Source organism: Synchiropus splendidus, chromosome 3 (genome assembly GCF_027744825.2).
Source record: "Synchiropus splendidus isolate RoL2022-P1 chromosome 3, RoL_Sspl_1.0, whole genome shotgun sequence".
Lineage (NCBI taxonomy): Eukaryota > Metazoa > Chordata > Actinopteri > Syngnathiformes > Callionymidae > Synchiropus > Synchiropus splendidus.
The window spans coordinates 13,558,439-13,578,202 of NC_071336.1; the positions used below are offsets into that span (position 1 = coordinate 13,558,439).

At 40.6% G+C, this 19,764-nt stretch overlaps 1 protein-coding gene across 3 annotated transcripts in view; it reads right to left on the minus strand.

Moving 5' to 3' along the window:
- Positions 1-18,780, minus strand: part of shroom4 (shroom family member 4) — a 43,617-nt gene extending 24,837 nt beyond the window's left edge. For 2 of the 3 annotated variants that reach the window (XM_053860742.1, XM_053860740.1), the window contains exons 1-2: positions 17,525-17,753; positions 833-984 (exon numbers count right to left, since the gene is read on the minus strand). In XM_053860742.1, coding sequence (XP_053716717.1) covers positions 833-984; positions 17,525-17,647 — 275 coding nt within the window. In that variant the 5' untranslated portion in view covers positions 17,648-17,753. Of the gene's footprint in view, positions 1-832; positions 985-17,524; positions 17,754-18,614 lie in introns of those variants that run through there. The other variant, XM_053860741.1, reaches the window with a different exon arrangement.
- Between the last annotated feature and the right edge of the window lie 984 nt (positions 18,781-19,764).

The following is a 19,764-nucleotide window of genomic DNA, read 5'->3' on the forward strand; positions in this document are numbered from 1 at the left end:
GAACAGCTGTTCTCTGCGACCAATTCAGAGTTCTAACTCTAAAAAGATTATTTCTCTATCTAGTTTCTGTGGGAAAGTGCAGCAAGGAATAGAGAAAAAGAAAATATGGAACGTCAGAAGAAATGAAGTCGATTTTCTGCCCTACCTATGGTCTCCACTAAGAGGCGCCACAAGCAGCTAAATGTGAGGTTAAGCTGCCATAAACAACTACAGAATGATGTCCTTGTATGTGTCACCAAGTAATGTGATTTCCTAAAGTTATATCTTGAAATGAGCATTGTGAAATGATCGTGAAGCTGTCAAACGTTTTCAGCTTTAACAGTTTTCTAACATTAGCTGGAAAACAACAGATGTCCAAGAGTTGCACAGCTTTGGTTTTGATACAGAAAAAAAAAAAGATTTAATTATAAAAGTACGTGGTTACTTTGGTTATTTATCAATGTTTGTGCCAATGTTTGTTCTCTGTCTGCCGGCTCACCTCTCACCCTCAAGTCACAAGCTTGTTTACTTGGGAAATTAAGTTGCAAAAACAACAGCTACAAAGACAGACGTCCACTCTTCCGTGTTGATGTGTTTATCAGGCCCCCTTTTTACACCCCGAGGTCAGAGGTCCTGCGAACAAGCAGAGGATGCTGACTTCTTATTTTTCTTCAGCCAGTAGATCAGGAAATGGGACAGTCTAGACCTTTTATCTTGTTTCCCAGTTGGTGTGCAAACAAACGTTATTACTACCAGCGTGTGGTGAGTCACTTAAGTGAGATAAAAGTGTCTCATAGTAGATTTCTCAATCAAAACGCCTCTGGGATGATGAGAGGGTTGAGAGCCTGTTTACCTTCGGACTGTGAGCTTCAGTATCCTGTATGAGCCCTTGATGAGGATGAGGGCTTCCTGTCTGCTGCCGTAGAGAGGCGACCCGTTGATGTTGATGAGCTCGTCTCCCACTTTTAGCTTCTTGCACTCAGCTGCCTTCCCTTCATCTTCAATCTGGATGACACAAGAGTGGGCTGGGTGAGATAAAAGACTCAATTCAGCCCGTACAAGCAAGAAGCAAACACACTTTTTAAACCCATTTTTTTGGAGCAACTGACTCTGTCTCCATGACAACATTGGCTTATAGAGCATCACTAAAACAGTCTGGACCAAACATCCCATAGAAATCCATCACATTCCTCTGTAATAGGACTCGGTGTGTGTTTGGCACGGTGGTGACTGCGGGTCACACAGTGGTGAAGGCCGACTTGTTAAAGCATTGCTGGGATGTTTCGGAGTGTTTTTCTGGCTGCTGTGGGTGAAACTTTGACAAGTGCGCTGAAGGGCGAGCGCTGGGGGCGTGTTCTGAACATGAATTACATTAGCAGAGAGTGATGACATATTACTTTCTTTCAAGCACTGAAACAAGCGAGTGGGGCCACGTTCAGGACAGCACTCTAGTCTCTGGCTCATCCATTATCAAATCAGTTTGAAGAAATTTGTGGCCTACTAAACACTTTCTTCTGCAGCTACATTGGAAATACAGAGTCACGAGAGAACAATAATCTGTCTGTCTCTCAACATTTTAACATATTCATACTCTTGGGTTTGATTAGCGAGAACAATTTCCACTCACCACATGTAGGAAAATCCAAACGGAAACAAGTTTAGTTCAGTTTAGACCAAGGCCGCAACAATAGTCAACATGGTCAACTATAATCGACTAATGAATTAGTCATCATTCTCTTAGCACATTTCACAGTAAGAAGAAAAATGGCTGAGGCTACGTGACCACTGTGACCCAACATCGGGACCCTTTCACAATACACACACTTTTCACAGCCCAATGTGAGCAATGAAAATAACAGTTACAGCAATTTACATACACTTTTATTTCACGTTATATTCATATTTCACATTCTACATAAAAGACTACAATCATATTGTACCCAAACCAATACACTTTGTATGCTGACTAGTTGACTCATGGTTAAGGTAGTTAGTGACTGGTTGACTATCAAAGAAATCTTTTATGTGTTAAATGTGGATTTTGGCAATTTTGTCATTCATCCATTGATGCTGCTGACCATGTGTGTGTTGATGGCATTGATGGGCTGATGAGGCTTCATGAAACAGTGTCCTCATTTTCAGAGGACAGTAGGTAGCACTCTGTTTCAAAATCAGGCAACGTTTCATTGAAATGGTTGTTCAAATCCAAAGATTTTAGAGCAGAGTGTGACAACTGTTGGGCTCTGAAATGAGAACACAGTTTCATGATGGGTCATTGGCCCATTAATAACTGAGGGAACTACTGCCACCTGCAGTCCGATTGTGTACGTTGAACCCGCAATATATTAGAAACAAATACTGTTTGGGTGAAGATGAGCTGCTTGGCGTAGGTATATCTATACCATCATTTTTATTTTATTTTATTTTTGTTAATGTTTGCACGTTATTCCAAAGCACTTTTCTAGTTGGCGGGATCCTCACTGACCATGGCAATAAAGCTGATGCTGATTCTCAATCTGAAGATGATTTCTTGTTCTGCAGATCATGAATGTAATTGCCTACCTAGTACTATATCAAACAATGACATAGTTGTTCTTCATTTCCAGAACAAAAAGCCAATTGAAGACTAACATGTTGGTTATCATGAGACTGATAAGGTCGATGATTCATCTCATTCACTAATCCTCACATCCAGCTGTAATGTGTCAGTTTCATGTATCTTCAGTTTCACTGGAGCCTGACCTACATGGCTGTGTGTGCCCAGGCACGGTGAGGTCACCGGAGGCACTGAAGAAACAGAGAAGAATGTCCCCTCTGTGTGCAGAAAAAAATCATAAGCAGGTCAAACACTAGCTTTTACTTTGAGATTGGATGGAACAACTTTACACTCAAGTTTGTGTGTGAGCAGCAGAAATGTGCCCATCACAACAATCTGAAAAAGAACCCGATCTTTAACTACCCACAGGCAGCCATCATCAAGTTATCACCTGACACACACACACTATAAACACGGCACCAAAACAATGGCCTCTTGATCAAACCCCAGGTCTATTAATGGCCCTGACAAAAGGCTTGTGGATCCCACGGTATAGTTGACGTTTTATTGTCCAGGTGTGTATGTGTGCTTCTCTGATCTGGTAATCACCACACAACATCTGCTCAATATTAAACAGCAGGAGAAGACCTGACGCACTAATGTTTAGTTGGCATTTGCACCACTGTACAACAGTGGAAGGCGCTGCCCAAACACGTGTAACCTCTGAATGTTAAACCTCACATTACCCAAAGGTCAGAACAGAGAAAATGACTACTTCTAAAGCTTTGGGTAGATGTGGAAGCAGCCGGTGTATATAAATAAACACACACCACAAAGAATTTAAGTGTAGCTCAAACACACTCACTTCGTTTGTATATATAAATTTGTATAAACATCCAAAACCCAAATCCAAATTCGCTGTCTCGTCTCATCATCCATTGTATCTCACTGGCTGCACGGTGTAAGGGGCAGGAGTCACCCTGCAAATACGGAGAAACAGCCACACATTCTTTCATCATTTAATCTCTGCACGTTTTTTAACAGTGGGAGGAAATCAGAGTGCCCAGGAGAAACCCACATGAGCACATGCAAACACCAGTGAGAATATGCTGCCCTTTTACACAAATCACTCATAAATATGTATATTAACCGTTACTAACACTGTTAGACTGAAATAAACATAATACCCCATGTCAGGTCACAATTTGACCGAGATACACAAGCCCACTACCTTTAATCTGACACGCAAGTTGTAGCTGCCACCACCAAGATTGCAGGAGAAGAGGAAAAAAAGATGCCCGCAAGTGGCCACTGTTTACTATGAGTCTGGATACACATTCATTTCTCACAGTAAATGCATGTTTTAATATGTCTGATGTATCAGAAACTTCAGACAACCGTGTGGCTTGAGGTTGCTGTGACAGACTCAATGGTCTCCCCCGAAGTAGAGCTGGATGAATATCATTTCAACACCAAACCAAGATCAAACAAAGATTTTCTTCAAAAACACACGGACATGCGTGGACTGCAAAAATAAAAAACTGTTTGGTTTCCCTTGCTTGTCTGATCGGGGCCCATCGAACAACAGCTTCAATGTGTTTAAAGAAAGTCATTTTGCTGATCCAAGCACCTTGTGAGGGTGTCACATGGCCAGCCCTTGGGATAGACAGGTCCCAAAATTCATTTGCACTAGATCTCTGAAAAATTAAATGATCAAAGCATCATAATTTTCTAGAAGTAGCCGTGTAATAAGGCTGTGTGGATTAGCTTGATTAAATCTTCTATTCACCAGATCACAGCTTTCATTTCATGCTTTGTATTGACAAAGACGGCATGCAAGTAAACTTCTGAGGATCCTTCACAGAAAACTCAACCTGGTTTGATACAGATCTGATCCAACTGTCAATAAGAACACTGTGCTAAAAGCTTGTGGCAGAACTACTAAACTTGGTAAACAGCACGCCGCCATTCAAACTTCAGGGGTTCAATGCCTTAACACATTATATTCTCTACACACAGGAAACACAAGGGGCTCTTTATTTTATACTCAAATTGTAAAAAAGGGACACTTTCATTGTCTGCGCCAACACTGCTCTGCACCGAAATGCAATGCATGTGAGTCACATGAAAAAATATTGAGAAACATGGAAACATCAGCTTTTCAAACATTTCCCTTTTGGGTTCGTGTTCACCAACTTTTCCACCACTTATGCCATGAGCATTTGCCCAGGAAGGAAAAAGTGCTTGACCAACTCCAGAATACCGTGGAAGTTTCCTCTTTTAAATGACATGAGCACGGTGAAGAAGGCCAACAACTGTACTCTTGGATGTTTAGTGGTTTATTTGGGCTTATATTTGACTGTCAGTGGTGCAACACAACCTTTGTAATTTAAGTATTTTTTCTATTTGGATGGACTGTTAGCGTTTCAATAAACACCAGAATTATAATTACACCAACTTCTGGATTCACATCAAACAACCCTTTATTAAAATAAATTATATAAATTTGTTGGTCCACATTATAAAAAAAGGTTCAACAATATCAGAATAAAACAGAATTTTACAACTATGATTTATCATAAGTAGCATTTTGGCATGTGTTTTGTGCAGGTCTGTGTTTAATATTGCCCCCTATGTTTCTGTGATAACAACAGGGACTAAAATATGCCCATCTTAGTTTTTCTTCAGACTTGAACTGAGGATCTCAGATATGCGCGTAGTTTGCCATATTCACTTCAATTCAAGTATCTCAAGAAACCATTACTAAGTTAAGGCAACAGTTAAAGACTAATTGTTCTGTTTTATGTAACTTGTCACATGCATCGCAGGCAGATTTAGGTGTTTGATTTCCTGTGAGGCTCTGGATGGCTCCTTTACACTATACACACACCCGTCATCAACCTCTGCCCTGTAGTCTGAGCCGTATGAGGTTCTCCTCCCTTCCTCACACCCACGTTCACACAAGGGTTTCTTTATCAGGACTGGAGGAGGGGAAGAGCAGACATGGAAAAAGAATCAGCTCCCACGCTCACTTGCTTGATGTGTGTTTGCATCCTCACTGCCATGCAGCAGCAATGACGTCACAGTATGGCGGTGTTGTCCTCGCACAACACTTACGGCTCTTTTCCATGAAAGCAGGGAACCAATAAGACCAGACCTCAGACTGAGTTGACTGAATAGAATTGAAGAGCTGTCACTCCTTGGACAGCTGAAGACCTTGGGTCACTGACACAGTTGGAGCAAATTCAATACCCTAGTGGTGAGAGGGCGGGGAGGAGGAGAGGAGGCCTGAAACACAGAAGGAAAAGCAGAAAGCCAAAAGTAACTCCAGGTAAACCAAACACAGCTGTTTGAAGGCCTGCATGGACCTGTGAATATGTTCACGATGTAAAACTCATTTGGAAGCGTGATCACAGATATGGATGTGCTAAAGAATAAGACTTTGGTTCGATACCATATTTTAATTATGTTGTCAGCACAAGAAACTCTAAACACTAATAATTGTAGCCACTGATGCCCTGATTTAGTGTCAGAGAAAATATAGCTAGACATTGGAGAACATAGCTTGCATTAAAATTTTCAAAATGATATAAAGACATATGTTTTGTGTCATTTGATATGTGATAAATGCATAAACCTTACACGCAATTTACAGACAGTTTACCTGTTTATTTGTGTACTTCATTTTGACTTAAATATTGTGATTCAACTCTCTGTTTCTTCTTGCTCTTCTGTGTTCAAAGCTATTGTGAAACTAAAACTGAGGAGAAACGCTAGAAGAGCTAGTTCAATTATGTTTGAAGGTTTATATGAATCAGATACAGTCAAGTATCAGTCTGATACCAGGCTTGAGCACCTATACTCATAAAATGCAACTGTACAGCAGCGTTTTTGAACATCAGCTTATGACAATTAAGCAATATTAGTTTGTACTGCAGTGAAATTTGTGACTGTCACCCATGTACAGTACAACGAAAACATGCATGAGGAATGTTGTTCAAATAACATACATGGAAAAAATCATACAGGATCAGGAAAAAATGGTATCGGTGCATCCCTAAAGATAATTTTGCTTCAACTTTGACCGTGTGATGTAATAGGTGTTTTTCATATCCCAGCATTTCAAAAACAAAAATGCTGAGATGACAGCGGGAGACTTCAACAAAGAGGTAATGAATGAATTGCAGCCTGTACTGGACAAAAAAAAAATCACATCAGTCACAATAAAACCAACTGATCACTGCAAAACAACACACAACATACCCAGAATCAAAACAGTTTTACAGGAATAAAACTTAGCCACAACAACGATGAAAAGATTGAGTTCAAGAGATCTGGAAAGAGAGAAGTATTTCCTATTGTTTCTGTTTGGAATTTGCAGAGGTGAGGCTCAGAAATATCCTTTGAGTCCCAGTCACAAGGCCTAACATCAGCATGCGAGTAAACGCTGCCCAGCCAACACAAGTCATCGCTCCATCTCTCAAGTTAACACTGTGTGTTTTGTTTCAGAGGAATGCGTCTTCAAGTTTTCCTCGAACTGTTTGTTTCTCATGGCTCTATCAGACACACCGCGTCTCCTCCCTGTGACGGACACGTGTCCTTCACGTTGGCACCAGCAGATGGTATCTCACTTTCCAACTTCTCTTGGGAGATTGATGTCATTCCAGATCTGCTTGACTATGCATTTCTATACCTTCATGGGTTACATGCACTGCAAACAAACATCGATATACATATAACTTTTCCTCCTTCTACCAATACTTTTAGCTGGTTCAACCAGCGTTGTTAGCGGTGACAACATTATAATCAATAATGTAAACATTTCAAAGTGAGCTAAAGTAAAGTGGACTGAAGTTAGAGCATAGTCCTCATTATTTTTGTGCAATGAAGTTCAGTGCCTTGTATGGTGCTCTGTTCCTAAGTAGCAGCATGGCTCAGGAGAAGTTTTATGCCACTGTGGCCAGAACATGTGACAAAGTCAATGAGAGATTTAATAATTCCTGCTTGCCCTCATCTCAATTTGAACAGATATATGAATGTTTTAATGTCTAATCGATCATTTGGTTTCCTTTGCTTTCTTGAAGTGATGAGTCAGCTTGACATTTAATAAAGCAATAATCATCAACATCCAACATTCCTCATCTCATATACAAACTTAAATTCAAACAATCAGCCCGCTGGGTGGCGTCTTCAGTTTGTTTTTGATACAGACCATTTCAGTAATTATTTAAAGTGTGCCGACTGCTTTCTGGTGGGTCCTCTCCGTCGTATATTTTTACTAGCCCACATTCAAGGATGAGACTAAATATTTTTAATTTTGGGTAGGGAAACAAAATCTTACCTTGGTTTGACGTCTGCCAATAATGTAGAGAAATGTGTTTTAACAGTATTATATGCAGACCAGAATAACATTCCAAAAGTCTTAAATCTTTACAAAGATAAAATGTATTTGAGTTATTTCCTTAGCAACAAAACGTGACTACAAAAGTACAATACAAAAATAGGTCTTCAAACTGCGTACATCTGTCATGTCGGGTTGACTTTATTATTTCATATCTTTTAAAAAAATAAAATAAAAGCGTATCTACTGACTAAAACTGACCAAACACATTGTTGATCATTTTGGTTGATAACTCCTTGCTCCACTTTGAGAATTGCTTTTTAGATGAGTGACAGGTGATGGGAAAAACCCAAGCAGACGCCAGATATGCATTTAACACCTTAAATACCCAAAATCTCACTTAATCTATGAAAACAAGGCAGCCATTACATCTTAGCCACATCAAAGATCATCCAAAATCCTTCAGAGGAGCAACACAACAATCCTCGACTCATAACAAATGGATACCCGTCGTTCCTCAGCCACGGCATTCATCCTGATCTGCACTCATATAACACCCTTGAAACCCCATGATCCACCACAGCAACCCCCATGATCACAAGTGGCCCCTCTAATCCAGCATAATCTGAGGCTGAGATGGAGACACTTAACCTTAGACACTTCAGAGACAGTCACACACACTAACAGACACACACATCCTTCAAGCAGCACGATGGTCTGGGTGTCACATGTGCACTAAACTGGTATCACAGGAATGAGTCATTTTCAGAGAAGAAAGGAGCTGGTTCTGTCCACTTCAAACAAGGACTGACAGTGATTGCCGCTAGAGACAGGAAGTGAGAAAAACAGAAATAATATTTTTTTAGGTTCAGATTTCTGTTGACCACTATGTACACCAGTACATACTGTCAAGATATAGACATTTAACATCTTTGTTTAGATGCCGCATTCTGAATCAGAACAGTTCTTTCGTTTTGTATGGCACAAAACATTCACTACAAGTAATGTCGTGCATCTAATAGTTTTAAATAGATTTTTTTTATTATTGCAAAGACGAACTATGTACAAATGACTGATATCAAGGCAGACAGTACATCCAGGCCTGGCTTTGGAAACATATCGATCAACACTTCGGTATCTCTAACTTGAAGTCGAATAAGAGGCGAGCAACTGTTTTCGATTAGTTTCATCAATAGTGCAACAGTACAGATCTTAATCTCCAACAGACATCTTAAGGTTGTAAGACCCAAAGAGAATAATCTAAAGCACAGAGAGAGATAATAGGTCCATGTGCTTCGTGACAGAAAAGTGTTAAAGAGCAAAATGGGGAAGGAGGAATTTATCACAGTGTTCGGTTGTTTCCATTTGTAAAGACCAAATACAGGAGAGTTATTGGTTCTTAAAGATTCAGTGAGGAGCTCGGGTGTCACAAACAAAAGCTTTGTTTGAAAGTGAATTCATTTCTCTTGCAGTGGTAGTGAAGCTTAGTGAAGACATACCGAGAAGAATCTATTATTGCTGTGTTTTCACTGGTCACTGAGGGTGTTTCTTCCACCAAAAGGGGAGGAGGGACAACCAACCTAACCATTACTTTTTGGCACTCCTCACTTGAGATGTTGAATGGTGCCGAAAAGGGCACCTGTGACTTGCCCACAATGCAACTGACTGGAAGGGAGTGAGTGAGCTAAAAATGAATCAAGATGCGACGGCAGCTATTGTTGTTATACTACAAAGAAGAGTTTTCACAGAGCGCAGTGGTCCAGCTACATCACACGCATGAGAGGGATAAGCCAACTCTCCTAAACATAGAGCACTGCCAGAGCTTCTCGAGTGCAGAGTTGGAATAATTCAATGAGTCAAATACATGCTGTTGTAAAGAGAGAAACGTTCTATTCTATCAGGATTTCAACAAAGCAAAGCAGTCCATAGCAAAACAGATGCAAGACATTTAGCTTGCTTTCTTCAGTGGGTGAAACCTTTTCACTGCGAGTGCCACAATTGTGCGGCTTTCACGACAGCAGGCACCATGATAATGCAGTGTTTACGCCTTGCAGTGAAGACTCTTAACATCACCTGACTTTGGGCAACATTGCGGTGGAAAACGGTAGAGAAAAATAGTGCGCTGGGTTCACCCCTTGGAGTTTGTCCAAGGGATCGCAAAAGTAGACGGGACAGCAGCATGCATTCTATGAAAAGTAACAAGTCAACCCCCTTAATTTCAGTGTGAAAGATGCATCAGTGTATTGTGACTAACTTTGATATTGACCATAATTGTCAAGAGCACTGTTTAGTTCTTAGGGTGAAAAGAATACTCATCTCTTATACACACAAGCCTACACATGCACACACCTTGCCGTGAGTCTCTGGTATGGAAGCCATTAGATCCGGTGCCCAGCGCTGATAATAGCAAAGGTTAAAAGGTTAGCCGCCTAGTGCGACCGCAGGCTAGCTGGTTTGATCCATCAATGTCATAAAAAAAAGACTCAGCACACACATGTGCGTGCACACACACAATCAGACAGAGACACACTTGAGTGTGAGTGAAACATTAACTTCTTAATATGCACTAAATGACCTTGCCCTCTTGACTAAAATGCTGCACCCCCTTTTTAAGAGTTAATGATGTGGCGCACATGACTGGATATTTTGGTTCCTCATCACAGCCAAGTCCCTGAGACTGAGAATTAGTTATAAAGATGGATCCTGGAAAAAGAGAGTAACTTTGCAGTAACAACTGGCATCAAAATCAAAACAGTTCTCTAAATCAGTGCTTCTCAGCCTTATTAAGCCACCGCACACTTCACTCAATGAAAAAACTCCCGAAGCATTAAAATAAATCTCTTAAAAACAAACTGTGCAAAGCACACAACAAAAGGTATACAACACTGATAAAGAGAGCAGTCTTGCAACATCCAACGCAGGCTTTCAATAAACATGGAACTAGGTGGAATATGAGTGAAGAAATGACTCTTTGCTTTCGTTTACAGTCACTTTTAAAAGGGGTTCAGTACACTAAAACACCAAATAGCTAATTGAAAAGGTTCAAATGATATTGCAAACTCCTTCACACTCCATCGATCGTCCATGTGTGGTTAGGTTAGAAGCGCATATGGATTAATAACCATACGTAGATGCGCTTTTGATCGGCTTGTTCAATGCGCAGGGTTTCCGCGACATGTAAACAATCGTAACGTACCTCATGCCAGATTGATGAAATCTCATGTGGTCAAAAGTATGATGAAAAGTAGCTTCCTACTGCACCCCAGACAGCCGTGTGCCATGGCATAATGATTGAAAAACACTGATCAATGAATATTAAAAGAACGCATGGGAAAGCCAAGACCAATTTGGGTAATTTGAGACCTTTGTGGCAGTTTTGTTACCAGTCAATGTCCACCTCATCCGCCTTGAGCTCTTCCAGATCTCCATTATCACTCCATCTGCCTCCAGCTACATAACACGCCGCCTCTATGTTTGTACCATTCCATTCCTTAATCCCACGCTGATACTTCTAACAGGAGATGCCCGATCAAGTTTATCCATCTTTCATCACAATAATATCTTTCAATGGGGACCAAAACCACATAAGTAGCACATCTAACTTGCTGCACTCATAAGAATTGTTTGCAACATCTCAAGAGGAAAGATAGGTCTGAAGATGTTTCATATATGAATCATAGCAATCATGAAATGCCTTCAACTGTGCATTCTATGCAGAATACACATTTGAAAGTCACTGTATGAAACCATACATTATGCAATAGCAAAATTGAATGTGTATTTTAGACAGCACTTGAGATTTGCATTAAGCAGAGATGCTGTTAAAGACTGTTTATCTGTGAAAGAAAAACACAAGTATGGAGCGAATTGAATAACACCCATAAATCCTAAAATTGAATGAACAATATGAACAGACTCTTTATAAACCAAGCCACAAAGAACACCACATGCCCAACATCCACCTCTTCGGTGCACCACTAATTTAATTTTCCCACTCAAAAGTTCCATTCGACCTCTGACGACAAGAAGAAAACGTGAGGAAAGTTATGACTCGCAAAATCCAAATTTACATTCCCACACAAAGCCTCTTCACAAAAATGAAGGAAAACTGATGGAATACATTTGACCAACAGGGAAAAGTAACAGGACAGAAGGGAGGGGCAACTCAGAGAGAAAATACAGTAAACAAAGAGACTTTTGAGTCATTGGGACCTAAACCTCCGCTTGGTTTGCCAAGGTGGCCGCAAGAGTAGTAGACCATGTCGCATGGTACATTCCGTTGGTTTGAGGGATTGAGAAGTTGTTATACACATGTAAACATATAAATAGCAACGCACCACTTTTCATAATCCAACATAATTATGAAGAACTACACAAATTGTCCAAGTGGAAAGACTTGGCATGAGGTACTCAGATCAAGAGCTTGATAAAACTGAAGAAACCGGATGGAGACGATTTGCATGGTGTTCCTGCCAGATGACAGCACTATATGTTTTGAATCGTAACAATTCTATGTAGAAGTTAAGCAATGGCCGTGGGGGTTGAGAGTGGTGAGGGTATAAGGCAAGTGAGGGACATCTATTAGTGTGAAACTGAGCAAGTAGTGAGGGGCTCATGAGGCTTCATGAAACAATGTCCTCAAAAGTGTCATTCAACACATTAATACGGAGAAGAAACTGCAGAAAGTGCCAAATATTTTATAATCAAAGGACAAAGTTCTTCTCTAAAAGATCTTACGAAAAATGACTTTAAAATGTTTGAAATGTGAAGTTCACTACATCCGAACCTCAACCGATGATGATCACTAATGATCAACATGTGCTTGTAGAGTGCTATAAGTCTATGTGTCAAAACTGTGGAAGAAAGAGTAGATCCAACACTAACTAGTCTTACAGCTTAGATAAAATAACTTGCTTTTGAGGGAGTCTAAAATGTTTGACTGTTATTAATATAGTGTATGTTACAGTATTGAGAATAGATTGTTTAATTAAAAAAAAAACATTTTGTTTGTATTTACACCTCAATAAATCTACGTTGATTTCTATTTAATTTGTCCACATTGCCATTGTTTCATGTTCCATTGATTAAAAAAACACTATACTTGGAACTGAGATAAATGATAAGAGTTATAAAAAGGATTCACACAAACAGAAATAAAACAGAAAAAAAAATCATTTCATAGGGCCCAAGAAGCACAACAAATGTTCTGTGAACATTCGTGCAGCAAAGCCTTCGCTCGTAACTGAACCACTTTCACCCTGATGTTTAAGCTTATGTGTGCATATTCAACATAAATTTGATAATTTGGGAGTCAAATATTCACATGATTAAGCTTCTGGTTAATTGGACTTTTTTAATCAAATCCCAAACCCTAACTGAATACAAATTCAGTGAATCAAGATCTGCAGCACTGATGCAATCACGGGACAAGACCTCTGACCTCATCCACACGAAAACTGATCTTTCACGATGTGATCTTTCACCACGAAGTGTGCTTATTTTACAGGTCAACATGTATTTGATTATCCATTTTAAATTCATATGTATTCTGACCCTAACCTTGAATGTGTGTTGCTCTGGCAAACACACCAAAAAATGGGAATGACCCACTACCACTGATGTGTTTCAGAGATTCGAGTCAACGCCATGGCATTTGAAGAAACTATACACCCGCACTACAGATCTGCCTGTGCTTTCAGTGGTGTGGGGTATTAACTTGTACTAGATTATTTAACAGTCACTGTGGGCGTAATTGCTGCCGGGAGACATGTGTGCCCCCGAACTTAGCCTCAGAGAAACAGCTTGAAGGTTCCACAGATCAGAGATAACAACATTCCAACCCCACCCCAACGCCAAAAAAACACAACAATTCACCTTGAACACACCAAAGCAGATAATTTGTCTAACACTGCACTTGTAAATGACCCCTTGGATCTCAGAGAGGAATAAGGAATGTCTGATTTCGGGGGAGGCTATTCGCTGATTCTTAACATTACATTGACATGTGTGCTTCCTTACTGAACAGAAGAAAACAATGTCATTCTAATATGTACGAAATTTCCACCTCTGGAAACACACACTGGTTCCTTGCATCAATATAGTCTATTGTGTCGCTTTCTTCTGAAGCCCAGATGTTTTTGGTTAGCCAGGACAGTAAGCAAGTCTGGGCAGAGGACGTGGAGCCTCTCACACAGTGGACAATAGAATCTCTATCTGATGGCATCCTCATCTGCCCCCTGCTGAGCAGATTGCTACTGGAGGCTACCTTTACAGGAATGCAGGGAGTTAAATAAAAACACACACACAGACACGTGGCTGCTTACCAACACAAGAACGCTAGGTTGCATACCTTCGACCACATGTCAAAACATACTTTGTAAAAATCCCAGGATTTTGGATTCTTTCAACAACCAAATCTGCTCCATCACACCGTCGACAGTGGAATGTAGCATTTGGTGCCATATTAAACAAAGCACACCAATCTCAGTCGAAAAAAAAAAACTTCAGCGATGACAGTTCTTTAGTGGGATCAGTTTTAAAGCTGCAAGATAAAAATCAAAAGGCACTGAAGTTATGCCAAGAGACTCATAAGTCTTTACAGGTGGTCTCTCAGTAAACACCTGTGACAAACTTCAGAATGGATTGCACACTTGAAATGATCATGATTGAGAGGACAATTTTTGTGATTCAGCGGGATCTTCAGTAAATCTCCACATAACTAAATCGAATTTCTTATCAGATTTTGTCGCTTACTTGCACGAACAGAAGCAATTGTGTCTTGTTTTAAAGCTGATGTTTCACAACAAACACGTGATTAAAAAAAAAAACATTCATAGCTTTGTAGATTCACGATGCGTCACGGACAACCACTTCCACTCACAGCCACATGTGGGCAATTTCGGGACGCCCATTATTTGAGCACATGTAACAATCCACAAGGATATAAATCACATTTCAAACCAGTAGCTGCCAGACTAAAGACCAGAGTTTAAAGACCCACAGGTTAACAGCACAAATTAATGTGGGGGATATTATTCTCTAAAAACTCTTAAACTGAGCAATGACTGGATGATTGACAGTGCAACACAAGAGCTGACTGAAACCCAAGTGTGTTATCACGTTGCTCATTCCAGCACACCTGGACAGCTAGTTCATACTGGGCGATTTATTAACGCACATTTGTATGAATGCTCACACACACACCCCAAAGTGGTAATTTGTTATGCTCCTGGAGGAATGTTGACCAAATGGCTTATATCCCTCTGCTGTCTGGAGAAGCCACCCTTCCCCCTCCAGCAGGGCTGAATTCTCAAAGGGCACACAAACTCTTCAAAACCTGGCCAAACCCCCCTCAGAACACAATGTAAACCCTCCATCAGTTATTTACCTCCACCTAAAAATATGAGTAATTTATATCCAAAATAATGCTAACATTTTTTAACTCATCACAATAAATGGCCAAGGTAACATGATATAAGTATTGAATGCAACTTCGCTAACACACAGTCAAATAATTATTGGATTAAGTTTAAGACTTTCATCATCAATACATCACTGAACATTGTCAAAAGCTGGAGTCAAGTCATAAGCTATGATGAGTGAAGTCACGCTTCTACAGCTTGGGTCTTTAAAAGTATCACTAAAACTCCACAGGGTATTTTGATTTTGTGAGTTTTCCAAATGTCTGGAGGGATGCTCATTTTCATCTCTTCAATTTCTAGGCCTGCGTCTGCAGTCCGTTTATGTTTTGCCAAGGATAAAAATGCTGAGGCTGACCACATGTCACTTATTTGGCACGCTAGACAGGAGGAGATAAACGGACAGAGAGAGCCCACAGCACATCAATAGGCCATCGATACAAACTGTCGAAAGCCACAACAAGAAAGAGGATCTGGTCAAAAAGAATGCCCTCAGTTCATTTCAGGAACTTTTTGGAAAAACCAATGTGTTAGTCAAGTCTGAGAATGTGTACCTCTACTTTGGTTCAAGAACTTGCAGCGTTTCCTCCAATCCCTTTCCCACACTGTAAAAGCACACATCAGCAAAGAAAACTAGGTGTTCCCCGAAAGAGGAAGTGATGGGATTATGACTGTGTTCAGCTGCGGTCCATAAAGAAACACATACTTATGCATGTGTGAAGCCTGTTGGAAAGAATTAGCCAAATGTAAAGCAGCTAAAATTGCAGCTCTCACACATAGACACTTTCACTCCCTGAGCGTGCTTTGTGCTTTTCTTCAAGGTCTTAACACTTAATCATTAAACTTTTTAATATGTCTCCACACTCAACACCTCAGCCAGTTTATAGTGTGAGGTAGTATGTGTTTGTGCGTGTGAGTCTTTTAACTTGCCAGTGGACACAAAACAGCCATAGAGACCAGTTAGATTTTTATCTCTTTTTGCAGTCTCGGTCACATTTTCCCAGGGGCTGTGTTACTGTGTTAGCATGTGTGCGTTTCCAGATGAATGAGCCAGGCTTTTCCATTCCCCGCTGTGGTGATGTGGTGAACTTGATGTACACCGGCCAGAGTCGGCAACGCTACTGCTCTGTCTTTTCATCACAGTGGGCAAAAGGCGGTGGAGTGAAGAGATTGTATGTCATTGACTTAGTTGTGCACTGGACTGAGCAGACACATAAATATGTACACACGGAAATGAAGACCACCCCACCACTCGTGCACACTAATAATTACTTGTCGCGTTTCGAAGCCGGTGAGCGAAGAGAACACTGCAAACCCCTAAAACTTCATCACAAGAAAGCGCAGTTCAAAAAGAACATGATAAATCTCACAGAACTCAAAGCATCCAGAACTCCCTCTTGCAGAAAAAACATGCCGCAAAGTTTCATCAATCATCTCCAAAAAGTATTTTCAGAAGCATCTCAAACTAGAGAAATGATTGCGACAAATAACCAAAAGTGTTTTGAGCAGGACCTGTCATTACAAAGAGACACCCACAGAGCCATGTCTGCCCCGCTATTAGCAGTCTGATGTGGCTGTAACTGTCAGCACCAGGCCATATTTACCTTCCAGTGATTGAAGTAGCAGGAAGATGAACAGAGACCAATTTGGGCTGGTAGTCTCCAGGGGACCCTTTTAGTGACTCCCGCATGGACACATTGTAAAGCCATGTTTGAGTTCCCATTAGACTACAGGGGGGTCTTCAATGATCCATGCTCCCTTTTGAGGCGCATAAGAGTCATTCACTTACCTATACATAGATACTTTAAAACAATATTGAGGTGACAGATCATATTCCATGACTTACTGTATATTTCCATGATTCATCGTTTTGGAAAATTTCTGGTTTCAGTTTTGCGTAAAGGCGCTTGGTGACTTTACATTCGTAAAGAAGTATTGCTATTCATTGGAAGTTGATCAATGTCCACCTAAACCGGACACAGTATGATGAATGTAAGGCAGGGATGGAGGGCCAAGCATGGAAATTGATGTCATACATGATTTACGGGTTGCAAAGCATGTATAGAATCGTCAAAACATGCCGTGATGCGATAGCAAGATGGAACGAACCCACATCAATCTATGTATGACGCTGCACTTTTATGATACTGCGACGCATCTTTAAGCGCGTGATCGCGTTTAAATCGGCTGTAGTCGGTATACGGAGTTTATGGTTTTATAGTTGTAGTAGAAAATATTATTGACTCTTACTTTTGTGATGATGAGGGGCTCTCCGTGCTCCAGTCCTCCTTTCAGAGTGAAGCCCCAAGGCGCGCCTCCGCTTAACTGGACCTGGATATGGTGGAAGGAGACGAGCTGCTCGACTGTCTCCATTATCCGCCGTCGCTGTGGTTCAGCACGCTGGCGGTGCGAGTAACTGTCTCCCCGAAGTCTCCATCACCGCTTCAGGCGCACAACAACGAATGTATGGATGGAGGAGTGAAACAGAACCGAAGGGGGAGGGAAGAAAGTTTGAGCTATTGTCAAGTCACTCGTAGTCACAGCCAACACAACTTCCGCTTTGGAATTTCTCGCCTGCTTACGGTTTAACTAATGCATATTTGGATGCATTCAGCCGATACATTCAATTGTAGTTCAGAAAATAGCTAGTTTACATGTCATGTCTTCAAATGATGAACGCATTGTCCTTTTAATGAGGAACAAATACACCCATTTCCGGTCTAGCTTGGGCTAACTTGACTCGAAAAAAGAGTTGGACAGAAGTTTTCCCAGCCAAGTTCCGTCGCCCCGCCTTCTATTTGAATGGAGGCTAGTGATTGACAGACCATTGACCAGTCATTGAGGGCTGCAGTCGGCGCTCTCCAATAAGAATCCGTATAGTTTTCAGGCCGAAGCAAATAACCAATGCCTTGAAATACCATCAGACAGAAGTTCTGGGACCCTGGAAAGTCCATTTTAACCGCGAATGACCTATTAATTATACATATTTGTCTTATGTTTGAACTTTGAGGAGGTTAGAGATAGTGAGTCTCAGAACAAGAAGATATTTTAATTAGATTAGATGAGCTGTCCTTTATTTGCGCCACAGTGGGGAAATTAAACTAGTGCATTTCGTTCTATAGTATTTCTATAGTCATAATTGTTGAATACAATACAATCCGCTTTTTAGACACTCTGCAAATGTGCAACGCAGAGTGCTGAGTAAAGCAAAAGCACAAAACATTTGTAACTTTTCAGAGAAATAAAACGAAGAGCAGAAAACTCCAAGATTTGGGCTTTGACAAAGACAGATGTGAAACTTTGGAACTCACAGTAACATGCCGAGACATCTCCTCCTTACCTGACTTTGCTCTTTTCACTTTCTTTTCAAACCTTTTCTGTCTTTGTTGTGGATGTTGATTCGACATGGCACGAGAACAACAACAAACGAGGCTGACCAATCTGTTTGACCCAAGAAGGACTGTCGAAAAGAATGAATCACGAACTGGAGCGAAACTGTCCAGACTCAATGCCCATGTCCACCTACTCCCCCACAACCACCAGAGGACGACAGACAACAAATGAAACGACGACTTTAACTTCACTTTTTTTATGCATTTTGATATTCAACAAACATACAAAGAGCACCAGGCCAAAACAACAACAACAAAGAAAATAAATAAAACAAAATTAAACTAAGAATAAATAAATAAATAAAAAAGCGACAGCAGCCAGATGAAACGTCCAGTTCGTAGATTAAAAGTTCAAGGAAGGGTCAGTCCGTCCTTAATGTTCACAATACAGGCAGAGTCCAAAATGGCAATTGCAGAATTTATGAGTCTCTTCCAATGTACTTGATAAATGGATCCCAGGTCCGATGATATTTTTCCATTTTGCCAGCTATAGAGAATATAATCTCCTCCAGAAAAGGGCATGAAGCCATGTCGTTCATCCAGCTGTTACAGGATGGAGGTGAAACTGACTTCCAGTCCCGCAAGATGACTCTCTTGGCGACAACCAGACCAAAGGCCAGAGCCTGCTGAAATGTATTGGGTAACTTTTTAACATCATTCGAACAATCCATGATGACCAAAGCCCCACCTGGTACAAGACGCTGATTATATGCCACACAGAGAGTGTTAAAGACATTGGACCAGAAGGTTGAACGTTTTGGACATGACCAGAATAAAGTAAATGGGCAAGTGTTCCATCTCCTTGCTTACATTTGTCACATATAGCAGAGACATTTAGGAAAATCCTGTTCAACCTGGTTTTTTAATAACGGAGCCGATGAACAACCTTAAATTGTATTAATTGTAAGAACATTAATAGAGCATAATCGTAACTTGGACAATGAGTCCTCCCAGAGCTCCTCCGAAATCTCAACATTCAAATCTCTCTCCCAAGCATGTCGAATGTTATTAGATGAAGGCTTAACGCTGAACAAGTTCACAAAATGAGTAACAAGATGTTTGGACGTGGGATAATTTGAGACAATAGTGAAAAAAATC